Genomic DNA, 22,708 nt, shown 5'->3' on the forward strand with positions numbered 1-22,708 from the left:
ATCCTTAAATGATCCCATACAAATAGGATAAACTGTGTATTTTATGAATGGAAAGTCATTTTCAGCTTTGAATGGAAGCAGCACACTGCTAGAAAGCAAAGTAGCTGATTGGGTATAATACACACAGTGACTGACAGCAGCCTGAATGAATACTAATGTCATACGCTATAATAATAAATATGGAGCATAATCATTGCATATTGCTATCTGAAGAACAGTGGCAAGGCTGGTGTTACAAGTCATAGTTTACTCTTTATTCAAGGCTTCATTCTATTTATAAGCACACATCTAATAAAGTTCACTGAGAGCTTGGCTAGCCAGCAGAGGAGACTTACACAGGAAATTGTGGAAACCTGATCATACAGTCTACATCCCATAGTCTCCCATCCAGAAGAAGTGAGGAAAAGCTCACAATCTGCACAGAAGGAGCAAATCCACTGCCACAATAGGTCTCCATACAGCACGTTCACATTGGGAGTTACAAAACTGTAGTGAGGGGTGGCGTGACGGCAGCCAGTGCCTTGTCATAACAGCTATCTCATCCCCCTTAATAAGGAAGGAGGGGGAACTATATATAAAGACCCTTGGACGTGATCTGTGTATGAGCAGTGCAGGACTTCTTGGTTCTTCTGGAGAAAGGGAAGGGTCAGTCAGTGTGCATTGCTGCAGGGCTCTTTTCTTCTTGTATCTTGATCAGTGCTCACATATAGAGTTACTATGCGATTTTCTGAGGCAGGAGACTCTGGGAAACCTTCAAGTTTAGAAAATGATAGCGCAATCTTTTCTCTGTTCCCATCGATCTTACCTAATACCAGCAGAGTCCACCCCAACTCATCAGACCTGCTGTCCAGGGATGAGGAGCTGGCCAAGGTTGAGATAGCTGTGTTAGCCATCATATTTGTGGCTGCTGTCCTGGGTAATTGTAGTGTCCTGCTGGGTCTCTACAAGTCCAAGAAGAAGATGTCTAGGATGCATTTATTTATCAAGCACCTGAGCTTGGCAGATCTAGTGGTGGCTTTCTTCCAGGTTCTTCCACAGTTGTGTTGGGAGGTCACCTACCGCTTCTATGGTCCTGACTTCTTATGCAGAGTTATTAAACATCTCCAAGTGTTTGGGATGTTTGCCTCAGCTTACATGCTGGTGGTGATGACTGCTGACCGCTATATTGCTATATGCCACCCCCTGAAAACTCTTCAACAGCCTACAAAGAGGTCCTACCTGATGATAAGCGGAGCCTGGATCCTCAGTTTCATCCTCAGTACTCCTCAATACGGGATCTTCTATCTGAAAGACCTGGGAGACGGAGTGTATGACTGCTGGGCTGACTTTGTCTTGAAGGATGGAGCAAAAGCTTACATCACCTGGATTACTATTAGTATCTTCGTGGTACCAGTGACCATCTTGTTGACCTGCTATGGCTTTATCTGCTATAATATCTGGAAGAACATAAAGTGTAAGACCAAGAAAGAAGAGACTGAAGGCAGAAAAGGTAACAATGGGTTACTGTCCACATCTGTCAGCAGTGTGAGGACCATCTCTAGAGCCAAAATCAGGACGGTAAAAATGACCTTTGTGATTGTGTCAGCCTATATCATTTGCTATAGTCCATTCTTCGCCATCCAGCTGTGGTCTGTGTATGCAGAAGACACCAACTGGACAGGTAAGTGCAATTCTCTATCTAATTTGGGTGATCAGGCTTTGGCTACTGTACTTTTACTTCCTAAAAAAAAGACCCTTTAGGTCATGTATATTTATAGGAATGTTTCATAATTATCCTTTTTTTCCCTTCCCAATGCTGAAGTCTCCAAAATACTCAGTATAAGAGCTGGCAGTCAACTTTTGCTTCAAAACATCTGGAGGTTTATATGTCTGTTTTACAGATTACATGTTGTGAGTTTACTTGCCCATTTTCTGAACTTCTACTTCTTGTGACAGAATCCATCAGTAGTGTTTACAAGCTAGAACGTCTTTATAGAACATTCCAAACAATACAGCATTTTGTAAGCACAAAGTATTGTTTTTGGCAGGATTAGAGTTCATCTATTGTCAGCCTTCAACTGGCTGGATGACCTTTCTGTGTCCAGCTTCTTAGAATGCTTCTTCTCTGGGCCAAGCTCACTAGATATACCATGTCTTTATCTACTAATCCACAACATCCAGTTTTGTTTTTTTATTTTGTCTCTGGTTTATTTGTCTTTATCCACACTATAATAAAATAAACACATTATTTAAAAATGTTTTATTCATATAAATGCTTACTGGAATTGATTGTTATGTTACATTGGCTTTCTCTTTTAAAATCTATTATTCTAGGTTTTGTTTGAATCTACTCCATGAACTCTAGGGTTTCTGTACATATAAAAGCAGGAACCTTTCAATAAGGTTTTAAGAAAAGCTGCTTGATTTTCCTAAATGGGGATGGATATGAAGGGTAGTGCAAGTGGCCAAATACAAGACAGGGGTAAAATGTCAATTAACCAGGTGATGCTCTCCTATGTTAGTATAAGAGGCTCCTATAAAGAGGACCTGTCACCAGGTCAAAGGTAGACAATTTTTGCTTCTATTTTATTCCTACTGCTCCATTGACTATTCTGGCTTGTTTACTCATTAATTTTTAATATATTTTTTATATTCTACTATACTGTTCCAGAGATATAAACCTTTTTGCTTAGTGCTAATTGTTATGGTCTTTACAAAGGGGGCGGGGGCTCACATGATTCTCTAGGGGTGTGTCTTCAGGTTGCACTTTTAGACAAAAAATAAAAATAACTAGCTCACCGCAGTAATCTGTCCAAACACCAAGGAAGCCTGCGATCACGCCACTGCAATCCAGCTGCCAAATATAGTAATATAAAAAAAAGAATTCTTTATTATAAGAAATAAACTTGGGTTTGGGTTCTCATGATGACTCTGCCTATCCTCACATACACACATGCTTTTTTAGTGCGTATGCAATTTTTTAGAAATTCTAATAAAGATTTGTTTTTTAATATTACTATATTTGGAAGCTGGATCGCTTTTCCTTTTTTAATTTAGGTTGCACTGCATTATTATCATGTGAACCCAGCCCTCATGGTAAGGACCATAAATGATCTGCTACATGAGAATGTTACTATGAATGAGCTTAGTATTAATTCACTCTTTACTTTCCAGGATGACCTTATACATAACAAGTTACATACTGTAAATGTTTAGCCTTACTATCTATTCCATTGCATATACTATTATTTTTAATGTCACTCTTTGTTTTTAGAGAATGAAAACATGGCTATCACTGTGTCTGCTTTGTTAGCCAGCTTGAACAGCTGCTGTAACCCTTGGATATATATGTTCTTCAGTGGACATCTACTACAAGATTTCATCATTAGTATATTCTGCTGCAATAAATTCAAGCAAAATGTAAACAAAGAGGATTCTGACAGCAGCACAAGAAGGCATACTTCCTTCACAAGGATCCAGTCCAAAAGTCCAACCAATAGCATGGACACCTGGAAAGAGTCTCCTAAGTCTTCAAGAGCCATTAAATTTTTACCCATACGTACCTGAGATTGCAAAATAGCACCTGCCAATATGAGGAGTCCCACCTTACTACATACAAAATAAGGCAGGTTAGATACAAAACTGTTAACAATATGGACAGATACACTTGATCTGATGTATAAGGTACTATTTCACCTACTGTAAAAATTATGTATACACACCCTGTAAAACATTTGTACTTATGGTCTTAGTATGGAAAATGTTCTCTGGCTACCATTAAATGTTAGTTGGATTGTTTGTAATGTAAAATTAGAGGTGAAGTTAATCAGCAATTTTTTATTTCAAGCAGGTATATGAAGGGTTGCAAAAAAGGTTTCTTTTTTTTCTGCAGTAGCACTCTTGTCCACGGCTGGTGTTTGTTATTACAGCTCAAGTGACCGACACTAAGCTGCAATGCCAGACACAGCCAGGGGAGAAGTGTTATACATGTAAAACAGTGTGAGGTAGTCAGATCCCCAGTAACAAATCTTCTTGTTCCAAAAGCTGAGAGGGTTCTGGTAGGGTGCACAGATAGCTTGGCGGGAGTGAATCCAAAGGCTTTACAACCAGCACTCGGAATGAAAGTTCAAAATTCAAAACGTTTATTTAATACATATTTAGAAACACTGTTTGCAGTAGCCGCAATTCCAATGCATTTCAAGCAATGCTGCTCTTAGTCATGGCTGGAGAACTGAGCTGTTCCTTCTGGAGAAAACATAAACCCTGTTTAGTCAACACATTTAAAGCTGATGAAATCCATCTATAGTGTGAATACAGTGTATATGTCAATATGATATCAACATGAATTGTGTTTATTATCAGTTTTTGATGATAGAGTGTTTACTGGTAGCTTCTCAGTGTAATCATAATGTGTTAACTACTTGGCATTCATATCCATGGTCCTCATTTTGGTAATCTATTATATACCTTAGTAATTATTAATGTTTTCTGATTTTATGTAAATAAGTTTAATCATTGTGTAAATAAAAAGACCTGAAAGTTTCTAAAGTAATTTAGATTTAAATTCTTCACCATTCACACGTCAATGTTTCCAGTACGTGTGGCATTCTTTTTCATATGTAACGGAGACAGGTACAGAAGCACACCCATTATAATCGATGGGGCTACACACATGCCCATGTTTTCACAATGACCATGTGTCCCTGTGACCCACACATAGAAATGTCTGTTTTTTCCGGCAGCACGGATGACAATTCGTACCGCACATGTTCACACAAGTGACATAAGTGTGACATCCATGTGTCGTCTGTGTGACACGTACTGGAAAATAATGCAGAATAGAAATGAAAGATTTTTATGTGTTAAAAATGTGCAAAGAGAGATAGTTAAATATGTGGTAAATAGATGATAGATAGATGATAGATAAATAGATAACCAGCAAAGGTCAAGCATACAGCTGTGAGCCTATATTATCAGGCTGGGAAAGTCCCTTGTTATTGGGCGCTTCCCAGCATAAAAATACCAGCCTGCAGCCACCCCAGAAGCGGCACATGACAATAAATGCGCCAATTCTGGTGCTTTCCCTGGCTCTTCCTGATCGCCCTGGTGCTTGGGCAATTGGGGTAATGGGGCTTGGGGTTGATTTCAGATGTGAATTGTCCAAATACACAACAAACATCAAGCCCTGGTGTTAGTAATGAAGAGATGTCTATCAGACAGCCCCATTACTAACCCATTAATCAAAAAAAAAAAACACTCACAAAAAATACTTTATTTAAAAAAAACACTCCCCCACACTTTCCCTGTTTCATCAATTTATTTAAAAAAAAATTCCATGCACGTCTGACGTAGTGCAGGCAATCTGACATAGCCCACAAATGGAAACCTGAAAAATATAAAAAGAGAGAAATAAAAACAAGACACTGTCCCTCGTCCACCAATTTATTAGAAAGAAAGTTCCCATGCAGGTCCGACATAGTCCAGTGCTTCCCATGACTTTCCTTGAATCTGGATCATGCTGCGCTCCGACAGCGACGTCACTGCTCATCAGCTCTTCAATGCGAGACCCGGGGACTGTGAAGAGTGGTGAAGTCAGCAATATTTTGTAACCTAATATATTAGCAACAACTCTATAAGTGTGGAGTCCTGACTGTTTAGCTCAAAGAGTATCCCCTTTGTTGTATACCATTGTTTCCACTTTTCAGCAAAAAAAAGTATTTCTAGATATCAGCAGGGTTTAGTATAAACAATCCTGTTCTCTTTCACTGAGAACAAACAAATACTTTAATAATGGTCAGGGATTGAAACACCAAAATATAAAAGTATATTGCAAAACTTTATTTATTTAGTGATTATTTAGATAAGACAATAAAAAGACTTTAAACATATAGTAGGGCTGCATTTTTTTACCTTACAAATATGTCTCTGACTAAGCATTAACAGCTGTGAAAAATATGGAAATGTTATCCTAGCATTCTTTTTCCTACTTATGATATTGTTTATTGGACGACATTCATTAAATGGGTATTACCATCTCCATGATCCTATGCCAATATGTAGTCAGTGTACTAACAATATTAGGAAATACCTCCAATAAGAATTGCTGTATAGTTCTTCTGTTTAGCTATATTGCTTAGCCCATGTGCACGGCATTGCAGTAGTTTGGGTATCCATGGTTACATTCAATAACAGTTAATTAACTGTCACTATAGCAGTGGCCGTAACCATGGATATCTAAGCTACTGCAGTGCCCTACATGGGGAAAGTGATATAGCTAATCAGAAGAACTATACTACATTTCCAATTTGAGATGTTTGCTAAAATTATTATTATTACACCTATTACATATTGGAATAGGATCTTGGAGATGGGAATACCTCTTTAAAGTAATATAGGTAAAAAGCCAAGGTAGAACAATCAAATAGCTATGAAGAGAACAGAATAGAGATATTCAGGTCTTTTTCCCTTTTGATATCACTGCGTGACAGCACTTTTGGGGCAGGGCTGGTCTCTGCTGGCACATTACATCCCTACAATGCGCACTGACAGGCTTTTCACTTCTAACCAGAGTCGGCAAGAGCTAATAGTCCTTGAGCATCCATCGAAATTGACAACTGACACATGCTCATTACAACAGGGATTATCCCAGCCCTCTAAGGAGACATCACTGATGACGCTTCATTTCAGGGAGGGTGCATAGGCGTGGCAGTGCTCTCTGATGGGGACTCGTTTGATAACCCAGAATGCACTGGGATTCTCAAACAAAGCATCACTATATAGGAAGCAGTAAAAAAAATAAAAAAGCAGTTAGACAGCGTAGTGAGGGAACGATAAGGACTTTTAAATTAAAATATATTAGAAAAAAGATTAGGTTATGACACTAAATAGAGATATAGCATTAAAATACATTTTAGTTTCAGACTACCCCTTTAAGTGTATTTTTTTAAATGCATTGTGTCAGAAATAACTGTGTGATGTAGAATTCTGATTTTTTTTTATAATGGTGCATACTTAGAAAAATAAGGCTCCTAGATCCTTCTCTACATATTGTATTTAAAGGGAATCTGCCACCAGATTTTTGCCACCTAATCTGAGAGCAGCATAATGTAGGGGCATAATCCTTGATTCTAGCAATGTGTCACTTACTGGGTTACATAGTGTAGTTTTGATAAAATCACTGTTTTATCAGCAGGAGATTATCAGAAGACTCGCAAACCTGCTGCCAAGTAGTCAGGTATATTAATGAGTTCTGTATAACCCACACCACTGATTAGTAGCTTTCTGTGTTCACTAAGCAGAAATCTGGCAATCAGTAGTGGGGATGGGGTTATACATTCAGAGAACTGTTATATCTGCAGCAGAGAAAACAGTGATTTTATCAAAATGACAGTAAGTAGCTTCAGTAAGTGACACATCACTTGAATTAGGAACTCTGCCCTACCCTATGCTGTTCTCAGATGCAGTAGTAAAAGCCTGGTGATAGATTCGTACATGGATTCTGTAGACATTAGAGAGAAGTAGGTCCACTCAGTTTTTGAGAAATATCTGATTCATTTACATGTGGGTCAATATTAACTTTCTGCTTTGTTGTCATCTTTAATGTTGTTTGCTTCTGTTTTGGTACAGTAGCATTGCTTCCTGTCACATGCATTCACTATACAACAGTGTTGCACCTCACTTGGCCAGGAGCCAACTTCTCCATGCCAGTAGGATTGTTAGGATTAAAATGTCCATCTGATCATCAGGAAACATTTTCCAACCACCTATAATCCATCAGCCACTTACATTTTTTTTCCATATAAATGTGCTTTATAAGAAAAAACCAAAGGTTGAATGGTTTATTATGCAACATTGTATTGTTAAAGGAAATCTTTTAGTAGGATCAACCCTTCCAAGCCATTTTCATGGGCATGTAGGTTATAGGAAGATGAATAAAATGACCTTGATATCTGCAATCCGATGTCTTAAGCTAGAGAAATCCACTTTTTATGTAAATTAGCTGTTAAGATCTATGAGCTGGACATAGATCTTCCTCCAGAGAATCTACCTCCAGAGCTTATTGTAAATGAAAGGGGGCATTACCAGTGTGTGAGACATATAGATCAGGAGTGCAGACTGTCAGTCACTACTTGTCTCACACTAGTAACCCCCTTTTCATTTAAAATAAGCTCTGGAAGGCAGATTCTCATGAAAATCTATGCCCTGCCCATAGATCTTAACATCTGATTTATATTGTATTTATATTCATAGACTCCTTGGGAGGGTTGATCCTATTGACAGATTCCCTTTAATTAATGGGCAGTCAAACTAGAAGGTTCTTAGAGCTGTATTCTATGTCTATACTATTTAGAAGTTGGGGGAATTGGATTAAATAGTTGGTGGAAAGGGGCAATAGTGATACCTATGATAAACAGATAGTTCATATTGTCATCAATTACTTTTAATATGTCTAGAGTATGGTTTATTATTGCAGAAAATTATGACGCTGTTGTGTGTGATTCTTTTACAGATATTTAATAGCTTACTCCTGTACAAAGTGTATCTCAGGACCGATTGTGGACACAGGAGGTGCTCACAATGTCCTCTATAGTAATGCTGAACTGCTGGAACACAGGTTGTAAACATAGTCCACGTTCCATCTGGGTTATTTTGGGACAGAAGAAAACTTTTTCCCTCATGGTGCAGTTTACAGAATGACTAATACCATTTTCCACCAGCAGCATTGTTGTGCCCTTTTCTATATGATAGATACTCAATGTATGAGATCTTATTTTAATTATAAGTGGATGTCAGCTCTTTATACATGTCTGTTTTGGTAAACACTTGGAATCCCCATACAGTATAATAACCATTCTGGATCATTGCTTCTTGGAACTTGCATTTGTGCTGCTAATTTTGTTTCCACCCCCTCCCGGCAAATGCTTGAATAAATTGACAACTGGGTATAAACCACTTCTCTTGTCAATTATGCCACTTTTCAGTCTACAGGCACATTGTCAGGTAAATTTATCAATGAACTGATACATTTCCAGAAGGCTAAGGGAGGAACAGCACCACAAAGAGTCCAAAGAAAAAATGCTCCAGAATTCTTATGAGGTCTCATTCATGCGTTGCTTTTTTTTGGCTTATAGACACCTTTTTTATCGCAGTGCCAGATCCTTTCTTCATTCATTTTTTTGGTCCCTATGTCACCATTTTACCATTAGTGTGGCATCCATTTTTTCTTTGTATGTAAAATAAAAATCAAGTTTCTCCTACCGAGGAAAATGGATAGCGCTGGGATACAACAGAGTGATGTCCATTTTTTTAATAGACACATTGACTTTAATAGGTAGTTTTGTTCCGCGAATCGGATCAACATTGGACATGGACCACAAAAATGTGCCTGTGAAAAGGACCCTAGAATATAATGGGTATGTGTTCTGAATGTCACAGATAGAACATGTATGATAAAAACGGATGCCCAGATGAGATTGTATTTGGCAAGTGCAAATATTTACTGAAGCTGACATGTCAGAAGAGATGGCAAGTAATTTTTTAAGCTACTTTATATTGTTTAGGTCATATTCACACGTTCAGTATTTGGTCACTATTTTACGTCAGTATTTGTAAGCCAAAACCAGGAGTGGGTGATAAATACAGAAGTGGTGACGTGTTTCTATTATACTTTTCCTCTGATTGTTCCTCTCCTGGTTTTGGCTTCCAAATACTGAACGTGTGAACGTGGCCTTAAAACGACTCTCCACCCGCCATATTAAATGTGACTACATTTCTAATGTGCAGTCACTATATCTTATGGCCTCTGTTCTGCAGAGACTGGAGCTCCATTTTCTTTATGTCCAAAATGGCAACCGTACTTGACTTTTTATTGTTTATTGATATGACGACAGTGTTGTATCCATCCATGGACAGAGTACAGGGCTCATCATATTGTTGTGCTGTATATATTTGAGCTTAGTGTACCGAGTACATTTATGAACATTTTTATATTACAGCGATTGTGTAGTTTTAGTGTTGTATGCGATAGGTATAACTTATCGAAAATTGAGCATCTTCTGTAAGTACATAGCAACATAAAGAGTATATAATGAAAGCATTCTGGAAATGCTTGAGATAAAATATTCAACTACTATGACATGATTTTAGTAGCAAAGCCAATATAATATTGACCTACGGTAATTATAAAGCTGAATGCAGCCATCGTAGGCATACTGTATGTACTATATGGCACGTTCTATTACTTAATAATAAAATATGCTATCAATATTAATCATTGGAGAATTTGCATTATGTCATAATATAACTAAATATATTTTTCTATATGAAATATTTATATTTATATCAAATTCTACCAATGTATTTAAAATAATTGAGCCAAAGCAGAGTAGCTATACAAATTAAAGGAGTTGTCCAGGATTAGAAAAACTTTGATCCTTTAGTTCAAAAATGCCACCACCACTGTCAACAGGTTGCGCATGGTATTGTTACTTAGCCCTCGTTTTAATGGTGCAGAGTTGCAATACCAGACTCAGGATATGGAAATGTGTGGCACTGTTTCCTGGAAGAAGGCAAATAAAACAGCCATTTTAAATAATACTGTGTATAAAATACCTCTTGTAAATGTATCCATAAAGCATTGAATGTATTTTATTATGTCTGTAAAAAGTTTTTAATATATTTCAATGTATTACTGTCCTGAAATAATAAATATTATATCATAATGATGCTTGTAGAAAAGTGTTTATATTTTAGTTATACAAATTATTATTATTTTTATTATTATTTATTTTTAGAGCACCATTGATTACATGGTACTGTACAGGTTAAAAGGGATAACATACAGAATGCAAATATAAATTACAATGAACAAACAGTGACAGATTGGAAGAGAGGGGGAGAGGGCCCGACATATACAGTGTTCAGCATAAATCTGTACACTGTCTTTGAAAAATAAGATTTTAATCATTATATCACGGAGCACAACAATTCCCAAAACATTGCCAAAACTGAGTTTTATAGAACTTTTTTTTTAACTCATAACATGACATTAAGGCTAAAGAGGACCTTTCACCAATTTTTCATGTTGAACTGGACACACAATGTAATAGTAACAGCAGAGAGGAATAAAATATATATATTTTTTTTATTTTGCTTCTCCTTTGCAGAGATATTAGCAATCAAAGTATTTAGTATCTAATGAGTTAACTTTAGTTGATTCCAAGTTGGTATTATTAGATACTTTTCATTGGTCCGGTGTACTTCTCTCTGTATGAGTTGTTATCAGATAACACCCACTTGGATGTAAATTTAGCTTATTAGGTGCCAAATACTTTGATTGCTAAGATCTCTGCAACTAAAAGGTGAAATTAAAAAAATATGTATCTTGTATGACCTCCATGATTTTTAAGGACATCACCAAGTTTTCAAGGCATGGAATGAACAAGTTGGCAACATACTGCAACATATATCTTTTCCATTCTTCAAGAATTACCTCTTTTAGAGCCTGGATGCTGGATGATGAGTGATAATCAACTTGTTTCTTCAGAATTCTCTATAGGTGTTTCAGTTGGGTTCAGATCAGAAAGCATACTTGGCCACTGAATTACTTTCATCTTCTTCTTCTTCAGAAATGCAACAATGGCCTTATATACAGTACAGACCAAAAGTTTGGACACACCTTCTCATTTAAAGATTTTTCTGTATTTCCATGACTATGAAAATTGTACATTCACACTGAAGGCATCAAAACTATGAATTAACACATGTGGAATTATATACTTAACAAAAAAGTGTGAAACAGCTGAAAATATGTCTTATATTCTAGGTTCTTCAAAGTAGCCACCTTTTGCTTTGATGACTGCTTTGCACACTCTTGGCATTCTCTTGATGAGCTTCAAGAGGTAGTCACCAGAAATGGTCTTCCAACAATCTTGAAGGAGTTACCAGAGATGCTTAGCACTTGTTGGCCCTTTTGCCTTCACTCTACGGTCCAGCTCACCCCAAACCATCTAGATTGGGTTCAGGTCTGGTGACTGTGGAGGCCAGGTCATCTGGCGTAGCACCCCATCACTCTCCCTCTTGGTCAAATAGCCCTTACACAGCCTGGAGGTGTGTTTGGGGTCATTGTCCTGGTGAAAAATAAATGATGGTCCAACTAAATGCAAACCGGATGGAATAGCATGCCGCTGCAAGATGCTGTGGTAGCCATGCTGGTTCAGTATGCCTTCAATTTTGAATAAATCCCCAACAGTGTCAGTGTCACCAGCAAAGCACCCCCACACCATCACACCTCCTCCTCCATGCTTCACGGTGGGAACCAGGCATGTAGAGTCCATCCGTTCACCTTTTCTGCGTCGCACAAAGACACGGTGGTTGGAAGCAAAAATCTCAAATTTGGACTCATCAGACCAAAGCACAGATTTCTACTGGTCTAATGTCCATTCATTGTGTTCTTTAGCCCAAACAAGTCTCTTCTGCTTGTTGCCTGTCCTTAGCAGTGGTTTCCTAGCAGCTATTTTACCATGAAGGCCTGCTGCACAAAGTCTCCTCTTAACAGTTGTTGAAGAGATGTGTCTGCTGCTAGAACTCTGTGTGGCAATGACGTGGTCTCTAATCTGAGCTGCTGTTTACCTGCGATTTTTGAGGCTGGTGACTCGGATAAACTTATTCTCAGAAGCAGACGTGACTCTTGGTCTTCCTTTCCTGGGGCGGTCCTCATGTGTGCCAGTTTCTTTGTAGTGCTTGATGTTTTTTCCAACTGCACTTGGGGACACTTTCAAAGTTTTCCCAATTTTTCGGACTGACTGACCTTCATTTCTTAAAGTAATGATGGCCACTCGTTTTTCTTTACTTAGAATTTGTATTATGGCAAGAAAAAAGCAGCTAACAGTCTATTCAGTAGGACTATCAGCTGTGTTTCCACCTGACTTCTGCACAACACAACTGATGGTCCCAACCCCATTTATAAGGCAAGAAATCCCTCTTGTTAAGCCTGACAGGGCACACCTGTGAAGTGAAAACCATTTCCAGTGACTACCTCTTGAAGCTCATCAAGAGAATGCCAAGAGTGCGCAATGCGTTCATCAAAGCAAAAGGTGGCTACTTTGAAGAACCTAGAATATAAGACATATTTTCAGTTGTTTCACACTTTTTTGTTAAGTATATAATTCCACATGTGTTCATTCATAGTTTTGATGCCTTCAGTGTGAATGTACAATTTTCAAAGTCTTGAAAATACAGAAAAATCTTTAAATGAGAAGGTGTGTCCAAACTTTTGGTCTGTACTGTATATGTTTTGGATCAGTGTCATGTTAGAAAAGCGCATGCATTGATGGTAGCATCTTCTCTTTCAATACAGAGCAAAACATATGTGAATTAATGATACCGTAAATGAAATGTAGCTCCCCCACACCAGCAGCAATCATGTAGTCCCACATACACTGCCACCACCATGTTTCACTGTAGGCACCATGCATTTCTCTTCTTTGTATTCCTCATCTGTGGGACACCATACAGTTTTGAAGCCATCAATTCCAAAAACATTTACCTTGCTTTCATCTCTCCAGAATATAGAGACCCAGTAGTCTTCATATTTTTCAGCATAGGCCCTGACAAATTGTAGGTGAGCTTTTCTTGTGCATGGGCTTTAGAAGAGGCTCCCTTCATGGAAAACACTCAAGCCATTCCTCTACAGTGTATACCGTATTGGGTGACGGGAAACACTCACCCCGGTTTGACTTTTTACTTCTTTAGGAAGGTGGGGAGACTGAAAGGGTTATTCTCATCTAGGAAATGAATGATAAATCCCAATTCTAAGGATCTATCCCAAATCCTAAGGATCTATATCTAGGACCTGTCCTCAAACCCCTGACATGTCTGATGAGGTGGCTGCCTGCCATCTTTCCATTCATTAACCATCTAGAAAGGAGAGTCAGAAGGCACCTGGAATGGGGGTTGGGGAATCCCTGTTCTCAGCATGGGTGAAGCTTTCAGAGGTGGGAGCCTTATTTATTACACATTTATGGCAATGTCTGTGGATATCATTGCTTTTACTATGACTAATCCATTAAGGAACTGCTCAAGGGATGAATAAGCATATAGTTTCAGTTTGTGCGAAATCAGCAAAATGCTGGCTAGAATTTTGCTGAACTGTAGTGTTGTAGAGAAAAAAATGTAAAATTCATAAAGACATCTCCAGAGAGGGGACATATCACCCTTGCATTGAACATATGGGATTATTTATAACTGGGGAAGTGAGAAAGGGCTGACATATCAACCTCCATTAAAGTAGAACCTCCTGCAGTGAACAGGTATTTACCACAGGGGAATCTGATGGGAACCAGCCAACAAGGCTAGAAGTCATATACTCAGAGGCAGGGAAGTACAGGGGATCCCTCTATTCAAAGGAACTAGATTTCTTTGTTCAAAGGAATTATCTCAGACTCGCTGGAGCCAGTGGTCAGTGATGAATATTAGGGTTTACATTGATCCAATATTTATGGGAGATATATTTTCAACGTCGTAGCGAAGGGACGAAAATAATGCATTCACTCACATCAAATATTAAGTGACCTGTGACGTAGCACTCCTCCAATCAGCCTAAGGGTATTTAAATAAATCTTGATCCTACCTGCTCATATAATTGTAGGCTTTTAGCCCTGGAGAGGCATCATGTTAGGTATTCCTTGTTGCTGGTTGAATTGGTCAATTTGTGCACTAAGCACCTTAATTTTTTAACATGCTTTCTACAGCAGTAATGCAGTTTCAATTTCATATATTCAATGTTCACATAATAAAGCGTTTCAGATTGAAGTTTTAATTTGCTAGAATTCACTCACATCACCATAAAGCTGGCCGAACACAACCAACTTAATATCAGTGATATGTATGATGCTATCTGTTAGAACCTTGCTGTTAGGTTTTTTTTCCTTTGCTGGTCACATGACCTTGTTGGCCTATTTAATCCTGCTCCGCCCTTCTGGCTTTGCTGGACTTCATTGTATATCTACTTTCTAGCTAGCCTGTGCTCTGTATCTAACTCTGTTAGTTTGCTTGGTCTACGGACCTCTATGTTCTATCTATTTTGTTTGTTCGTCTGTCTGCTACTATTTCTGTTAGGAGGTGTCCCATATTCCTCCCAGTCCTTAGTACTTGTAGGGATTCCCTCCCTACATCTATAGGTCTCCGTACAGACTAGATTAGGACTTTAGCAGGTCTGATCGCAGGATCAGGTTCCCTGTTACATCGTAGGGATTCAGCTGAGTCCTATAGTAGGGATAGATCTCCTCTCTTTCCTTAGCTTTGGTAGCAGAACATAACAGTAAGTCCAGCCAGCAAATTCTCTAAGGAAAGATTTTTCTGTTCCATCATGGTGTCGGTTCAGGATTTGGCTCATCGCCTGCAGGGACTCTCTCTGGAGGTGGCCGAGCTCCGTCAGCACGTGAGTAACTGTCCTGGAGCACATTTCTTGGAGCCTAAGGTATGTTTGCCGGATTTATTTTTTGGTGAACACCGAGAATTTTTTTCATTTAAAAATGCTTGCTTATTGTATTTTCGTTTGAGACCTAAGTCCTCTGGGGATGAATCCCAGCGCGTAGGGTTCATAATGTCACTTTTGCGCAAAGAGCCTCAGGAGTGGGCCTTTTCTTTGCAACCTAGTGATTCATGCTTCAGATCAGTGGATAGTTTTTTTTCTGCTTTGGGACTATTATATGATGATCCTGACCGTGTCGCATCAGCTGAGACTGAGTTGAGACGTTTAAAACAAGGATCGGGTAATGTGGAAAAATATTGTACACATTTTCGTCGTTGGTCCACTCAAACAGGGTGGAACGATTCTGCTCTGAAAAGTCTATTTCTTGCTGGGCTCAGTGAAAGGGTTAAAGACCTGCTAATTGCTTATCCTACACCTGAGGATTTGCAACAGGCTATGCAATTAGCTATACGGGTGGATAGAAGACTGCGTGCTAGGGTTAATGAGAGCAAATCCTCTGCTATGTCAGTTTCTGGTTATGATAATGTGTGTATTAACAGTGGTGAACCGATGGAGATTGGATCGGTGGCACCTCGCTCTCAAGAAAGAGACCGTCGTTTTTCGGAAGGCTTGTGTTTCTATTGCGGAAAATCTGGTCATTTGATTAAAGGCTGTGAGCTTCGTATGAAGAAAGAAAAAAAAATGGTCAGTCACGCCCGTATTGCCTGTTTAAATTCCAAGGGTGTATTTTTAGCTGCTTCCACGATTGCTCAGAAAAAATTGATGGAATTTCGGGTGTTTGTTGATTGCGGGTCTACACTGAATGTAATTGATGGGGGATTCGTGGAAAAACTCAATTTAAAACCTGAACCTTTATCATCCCCCATTGCTGTGGTTTCTGTGGATGGCTCCCCTTTGAAGAATATTACTCTCAAGGTCAGTGAATTTCCTCTCACTATTAATGGTGTTCACCATGAGAAATTGGATTTGGTAGTGTTGAATAACTTGCCTTCTCCAGTAATATTGGGTTTGCCCTGGTTAAAATTTCACAATCCTGTACTGGATTGGTCTACCAGTGAAATTAAATCCTGGAGCCATAAATGTTATGACAAGTGTTGTAACGGGCGTATTGCAGCTTTGGATAGGGGAGAATTGCCTGTTCCTATTCAGGATTTTTGGAGAGTTTTTTCTGAGAAAGAATCGCAGGTTTTGCCTCCCCATAGAGACTATGATTGTTCTATTGAATTTGTCCCTGGAGCGACTCTTCCTAAGAGTCGTTTATTTAACCTTACTATTCCTGAGAGAAAGGCTTTGGAGGAATACATACAGACAAGCTTGGCCGCCGGTCACATTAGGCCCTCTAAGTCTCCTGTGGCGGTTGGATTTTTTTTTGTAAAAAAAAAGGACGGCGGTTTACGTCCTTGTCTGGATTTTCGTGAGATTAACAAAATTACGGTACGCAATCCTTACCCACTGCCATTGATTCCTGATCTGTTTAACCAGTTATTGGGGGCCAAGTGGTTCTCTAAAATTGACCTTAAGGGGGCATACAATCTGTTGTGCATGAAGGAGGGTGATGAATGGAAGACTGCTTTTAACACTCCTGTGGGTCATTTTGAGAATCTGGTTATGCCTTTTGGTCTTACTAATGCTCCTGCATTTTTTCAGAATCTGATTAATGACATCCTTAGACCTTTGATCGGTAAAAATGTGGTTGTGTATTTGGATGACATTTTGATTTATTCGCCAGATCTGGAGTCTCATTGGCGGAGCGTGCGTGAGGTATTACAGTTATTAATGGACAATTCGCTTTTTGCTAAGCTGGAGAAATGTGAGTTCGCTGTACAGAGAATTAGTTTTTTGGGCTACATTATCTCCAGCAAAGGTTTTGAGATGGATCCGGTTAAGGTTCAGGCTGTGCAGGAATGGCCTAGGCCTATTGGTTTGAAATCGATACAGAGGTTTTTGGGTTTCGCCAATTACTATAGAAAGTTCATAAAAAATTTTTCTAGTATTGTCAAACCTCTGACTGATCTCACCAGGAAAGGTGCTGATGCGGTTCAGTGGTCTTCTGAGGCCATTGAAGCTTTTGTGTATCTCAAGGAGAGGTTCACCTCTGCTCCCATCCTTATGCAGCCTGATGTTACTAGGCCGTTTTTGGTTGAGGTTGATGCTTCCTCTGTGGGGGTTGGCGCAGTATTGTCTCAGGATAACGGGGATGGATTACATCCCTGTGCCTTTTTTTCAAAAAATTTTTCGGAGACTGAATTGAATTACGATATTGGTAATCGGGAATTATTGGCTATTAAACTCGCATTTGAACACTGGCGCCACTTCTTGGAAGGTGTGGAATTTCCCGTTCAGGTTCTTACGGATCATAAAAATCTGATATATCTTGATGCTGCCAAGCGCCTGAATGCCCGTCAGGCTAGGTGGGCACTGTTTTTCTCGCGGTTTAATTTCTCCGTTACTTACATCCCTGGTACTAAGAATGTTAAGGCGGATGCCTTGTCTCGCAGTTTTTCTCCCATAGTCGGTGCTGAGAAAGAGGAAAACATTTTACAAGAAGGTGTTGTGATAGCTGCTTTAGACTCCGTTTTGGAAGATGAGATTCTTAAAGCTCAGGAGAATGCCCCATCTAACACTCCTCATGGGAGGTTGTTTGTGCCTGGGACCTTTAGGAGAGATTTGTTTGTTGAGTGTCACGAATCTCGGTTGGCAGGTCATCCCGGAATCTCTGAGACCAAGAGACTGGTGGGTCGCAGTTTTTGGTGGCCTGGATGGCAGAAGGAAGTCATTAAGTGGGTGCGCCAATGTACTATATGTGCTAGATCTAAGTCCTCACATACTCCTGCTGCGGGGTTGCTTTGTCCTTTGGAGGTCCCCAGTGCTCCTTGGACACATTTGGCTATGGACTTTATAACTGACCTTCCCCCCTCTGAGGGTTTTACTGTCATCTGGGTGGTCGTGGACCGTTTTAGCAAGATGTGTCACTTGGTTCCCTTCGTCAAACTGCCCTGCGCTAAAACTCTCGCTAAGGCCTTTGTCAAGGAAATTGTCAGACTTCATGGCGTTCCTACTGACATTGTTTCTGATAGGGGTCCTCAGTTCGTGGCTCGTTTTTGGCGTGCCTTTTGTGACAGGTTGGGAATTCATTTGTCGTTTTCGTCCGGATATCATCCTGAATCTAATGGCCAGACAGAAAGGAAAAACCAGGATGTTGAGCAGTTCTTGCATTGTTTTGTGGCAGACAATCAAGAGGGGTGGTCTGAGTTTCTGCCACTTGCCGAATTTGCTCTGAACAATCATACATCTTCTTCTGCTGGTTGTTCGCCTTTTTTTTGTTGTTTTGGGAGACATCCGTCGTTTGGGTCGTTCTCCAAGTTGGGATCTGCCGTGCCTGAGGAGGAGAATTTTTCCGGTGATTTGGAAAGAGTTTGGACGGATGTGCGTGGTAATCTTCAGGAGGCCAACAGAAAATCTAAAGACTACTTTGATAGGAAACGACAGGAGGTTTTGTTCGCTGTTGGTGACATGGTTTGGTTGTCCTCTAGGAATCTGCGGTTGAGGATTCCTTCTAAGAAATTGGGTCCCAAGTTTGTAGGGCCCTTTAAGGTGCTTCAGGTTGTCAACCAATCTGCTGTTAGGTTGGAGGTTCCTACCTCCTGGAGAATTAATCCGGTCTTTCATGTCTCTCTGTTAAAAAAAGCTGTTGTGTCGGATGGTGACGCCTCTGCCTCTGTTCCTCCGGTGGTGGAGGACGGTGAATATGAAATTTCTCGCATCCTTGACTCTAGACGGTATAGAGGTAGTTTGCAGTATCTTGTGGCCTGGAAAGGTTTCGGACCCGAGGATAACTCTTGGGTGAGGTCAGATGATGTTTCCGCGTCCAGACTTATCAGAGCGTTTCACAGGAGATTTCCTGATAAGCCTGGTCCTAGGGGATCCGGAGGATCCTCTTAGAAGGGGGGGTACTGTTAGAACCTTGCTGTTAGGTTTTTTTTCCTTTGCTGGTCACATGACCTTGTTGGCCTATTTAATCCTGCTCCGCCCTTCTGGCTTTGCTGGACTTCATTGTATATCTACTTTCTAGCTAGCCTGTGCTCTGTATCTAACTCTGTTAGTTTGCTTGGTCTACGGACCTCTATGTTCTATCTATTTTGTTTGTTCGTCTGTCTGCTACTATTTCTGTTAGGAGGTGTCCCATATTCCTCCCAGTCCTTAGTACTTGTAGGGATTCCCTCCCCACATCTATAGGTCTCCGTACAGACTAGATTAGGACTTTAGCAGGTCTGATCGCAGGATCAGGTTCCCTGTTACATCGTAGGGATTCAGCTGAGTCCTATAGTAGGGACAGATCTCCTCTCTTTCCTTAGCTTTGGTAGCAGAACATAACACTATCCATGTCATGTTTCATCTCCATAGAAAGGTAAAATTGTGATAGGAAACATGACAACAATATCTCCTGCCTGGGACCTCCAGGGGCAAAGATATCCTGAAACTTGAGGATCTCATAAACTTCTAAAACACCTAGCACATCCCACGACCAACCCATATAACAGCTCACAAAGGGGAGGTATGTGGGTGTAACCTTGATTTAATAAAAATCAGAGTTTGGGCTTTGGTCATTTGTGAGTCCAGGAAGGTACAACTTGCTGTAGTTCTGTCCATTTCCTACAAGGAGTACATCCCTCTGCTAAGCTCTGAGCCATTTCCGTGACACAGGTTTAGTACTACTTTTTCTTTTGTTATCCTTATTATTTTATGTAATTGTATATACTGAATTGTTTTCTTCCCATTTCATATCGTCTTTGCATATTTTTTAAAAACACCGCCTACCTTTCAGGATTAAATATATATAATGTAATAGCTACATTCCTCTTGCTCTGTAAACTGCACCCCTGAAGCCATATGCTACCTGTAACGGGTGTCCAATGGCCTGTATAAACAATTTGCGGTGGCAGCTAGTAGTTCCTTTTGTTATTGTGGAGTTGGCAGTGATCATTTCGGGGTATATATATATTCCATGCAGTGGAATCGGAGACGTATATACTGTACGCTCATTGTGAGTTCCCCAATAACTGGCCTAGTAGTAGAAACAGCCACGACCTCATCGATCAGCCATCAGTCAATTGTGTAATTGTCCTGACGATTAGAGGCAGCGGAGGTGGATCCCCTGACAAACTGGTGGCAGCAGTGAGATCTGCGTGATCTCTCTGGTGTCCTCCCTGACAGCCAGCAAAAGGATAAAAAGTAAATAATACCTCACTTTTCACCTCTTTGGCACCTTCGCTGTTCGCATTCTTCTGTACAGTCCTTGGCGCCTCTTCTTACCACCATAGGCTAAAACACTGGGTATCTTCACACTTGGCCGGGACTTCCGGCTGAGAATAGGCCTGCCTCTGCCCATGAGCAGGGATGTCCATGGCCTATTCACAACCGGAAGTCCTGCACACCACAATGTCACGTGCACTTTGTGACATTAAGATATATGCCATAACTTTAGGACACATACTCCAGGGACTTCCACCCATGACTAGGTGAATTCGAATCTCCTCATTTCTAATAATATCCTCATTAGAGATAAGCAAAAAGATTCAAACTACCCTTGTCTGGTGTCCAGTTCAGTCCTCCATGGCCGCATGGACCATGACAGTATTGACTTCTGCACTGCATTCTGTGCACCTCTTTCAATTATTACACCATTGCGACATCATGACATCAACTGAGGCCTAATCACTAAGTCTTATGCAATGTAATGATGTGAATTGAGCTGCACCATCATGTTGAAGCAGGGGCATAGTAAGTGGCAGCGATATCTAGAAGCTATTTGTAGGGCAGAAGTACACAATGCCCTGGCTTGATTCCTTGGCTTGGCTGCATTGGGAGACAAACCTGGACACCAGACCAGGTTAGTTTGAATCTTCTTTAAGAAAAAAACGTAATCTTATATAGAGCAGGGCCTCAATATATGAACAAAAACCAACAAGAGAAAACTGATCCCTAAAATATAACTTTTAATGATGGCTTTAAAAAGTCTCCAAAAACACTCTAAAAATAAAAAAGTAGATAGGTGTGTCTATATACAATACAGACCAAAAGTTTGGACACACCTTCTCATTTAAAGATTTTTCTGTATTTTCTTGACTATGAAAATTGTACATTCACACTGAAGGCATCAAAACTATGAATTAACACATCTGGAATTATATACTTAACAAAAAAGTGTGAAACAACTGAAAATATGTCTTATATTCTAGGTTCTTCAAAGTAGCCACATTTTGCTTTGATGACTGCTTTGCACACTCTTGGCATTCTCTTGATGAGCTTCAAGAGGTAGTCACCGGAAATGGTCTTCCAACAATCTTGAAGGAGTTCCCAGAGATGCTTAGCACTTGTTGGCCCTTTTGCCTTCACTCTGCGGTCCAGCTCACCCCAAACCATCTCGATTGGGTTCAGGTCTGGTGACTGTGGAGGCCAGGTCATCTGGCGTAGCACCCCATGACTCTCCCTCTTGGTCAAATAGCCCTTACACAGCCTGGAGGAGTCATTGTCCTGTTGAAAAATAAATGATGGTCCAACTAAACGCAAACCGGATGGAATAGCATGCCGCTGCAAGATGCTGTGGTAGCCATGCTGGTTCAGTATGCCTTCAATTTTGAATAATTCCCCAACAGTGTCACCAGCAAAGCACCCCCACACCATCACACCTCCTCCTCCATGCTTCACGGTGGGAACCAGTCATGTAGAGTCCATCCATTCACCTTTTCTGTGTCGCACAAGGACACGGTGGTTGGAACCAAACATCTCAAATTTGGACTCATCAGACCAAAGCACAGATTTCCACTGGTCTAATGTCCATTCCTTGTGTTCTTTAGCCCAAACAAGTCTCTTCTGCTTGTTGCCTGTCCTTAGCAGTGGTTTCCTAGCAGCTATTTTACCATGAAGGCCTGCTGCACAAAGTCTCCTCTTAACAGTTGTTGAAGAGATGTGTCTGCTGATAGAACTCTGTGTGGCATTGACCTGGTCTCTAATCTGAGCTGCTGTTAACCTGCGATTTCTGAGGCTGGTGACTCGGATAAACTTATCCTCAGAAGCAGAGGTGACTCTTGGTCTTCCTTTCCTGGAGCTGTCCTCATGTGAGCCAGTTTCTCTGTAGTGCTTGATGGTTTTTGCAACTGCACTTGGGGACACTTTCAAAGTTTTCCCAATTTTTCGGACTGACTGACCTTCATTTCTTAAAGTAATGATGGCCAC

The 22,708-nt window shown here is 40.1% G+C and overlaps 1 protein-coding gene across 1 annotated transcript; it reads left to right on the plus strand.

Annotated features, from left to right (window-relative positions):
- Window positions 1-506: 506 nt before the first annotated feature.
- On the plus strand, window positions 507-10,662 carry LOC141165735 (vasopressin V1a receptor-like). Its single transcript, XM_073651588.1, has 2 exons — window positions 507-1,660; window positions 3,254-10,662. The coding sequence occupies exons 1-2, from the start codon at window positions 718-720 to the stop codon at window positions 3,544-3,546; spliced, it is 1,236 nt and encodes a 411-aa protein (XP_073507689.1). The 5' UTR covers window positions 507-717; the 3' UTR covers window positions 3,547-10,662.
- Window positions 10,663-22,708: the final 12,046 nt, after the last annotated feature.

The sequence above is a fragment of the Phyllobates terribilis genome, unplaced genomic scaffold (assembly GCF_046119375.1).
Source record: "Phyllobates terribilis strain yellow unplaced genomic scaffold, ASM4611937v1 Scaffold_11__3_contigs__length_659146591, whole genome shotgun sequence".
Classification (NCBI taxonomy): domain Eukaryota; kingdom Metazoa; phylum Chordata; class Amphibia; order Anura; family Dendrobatidae; genus Phyllobates; species Phyllobates terribilis.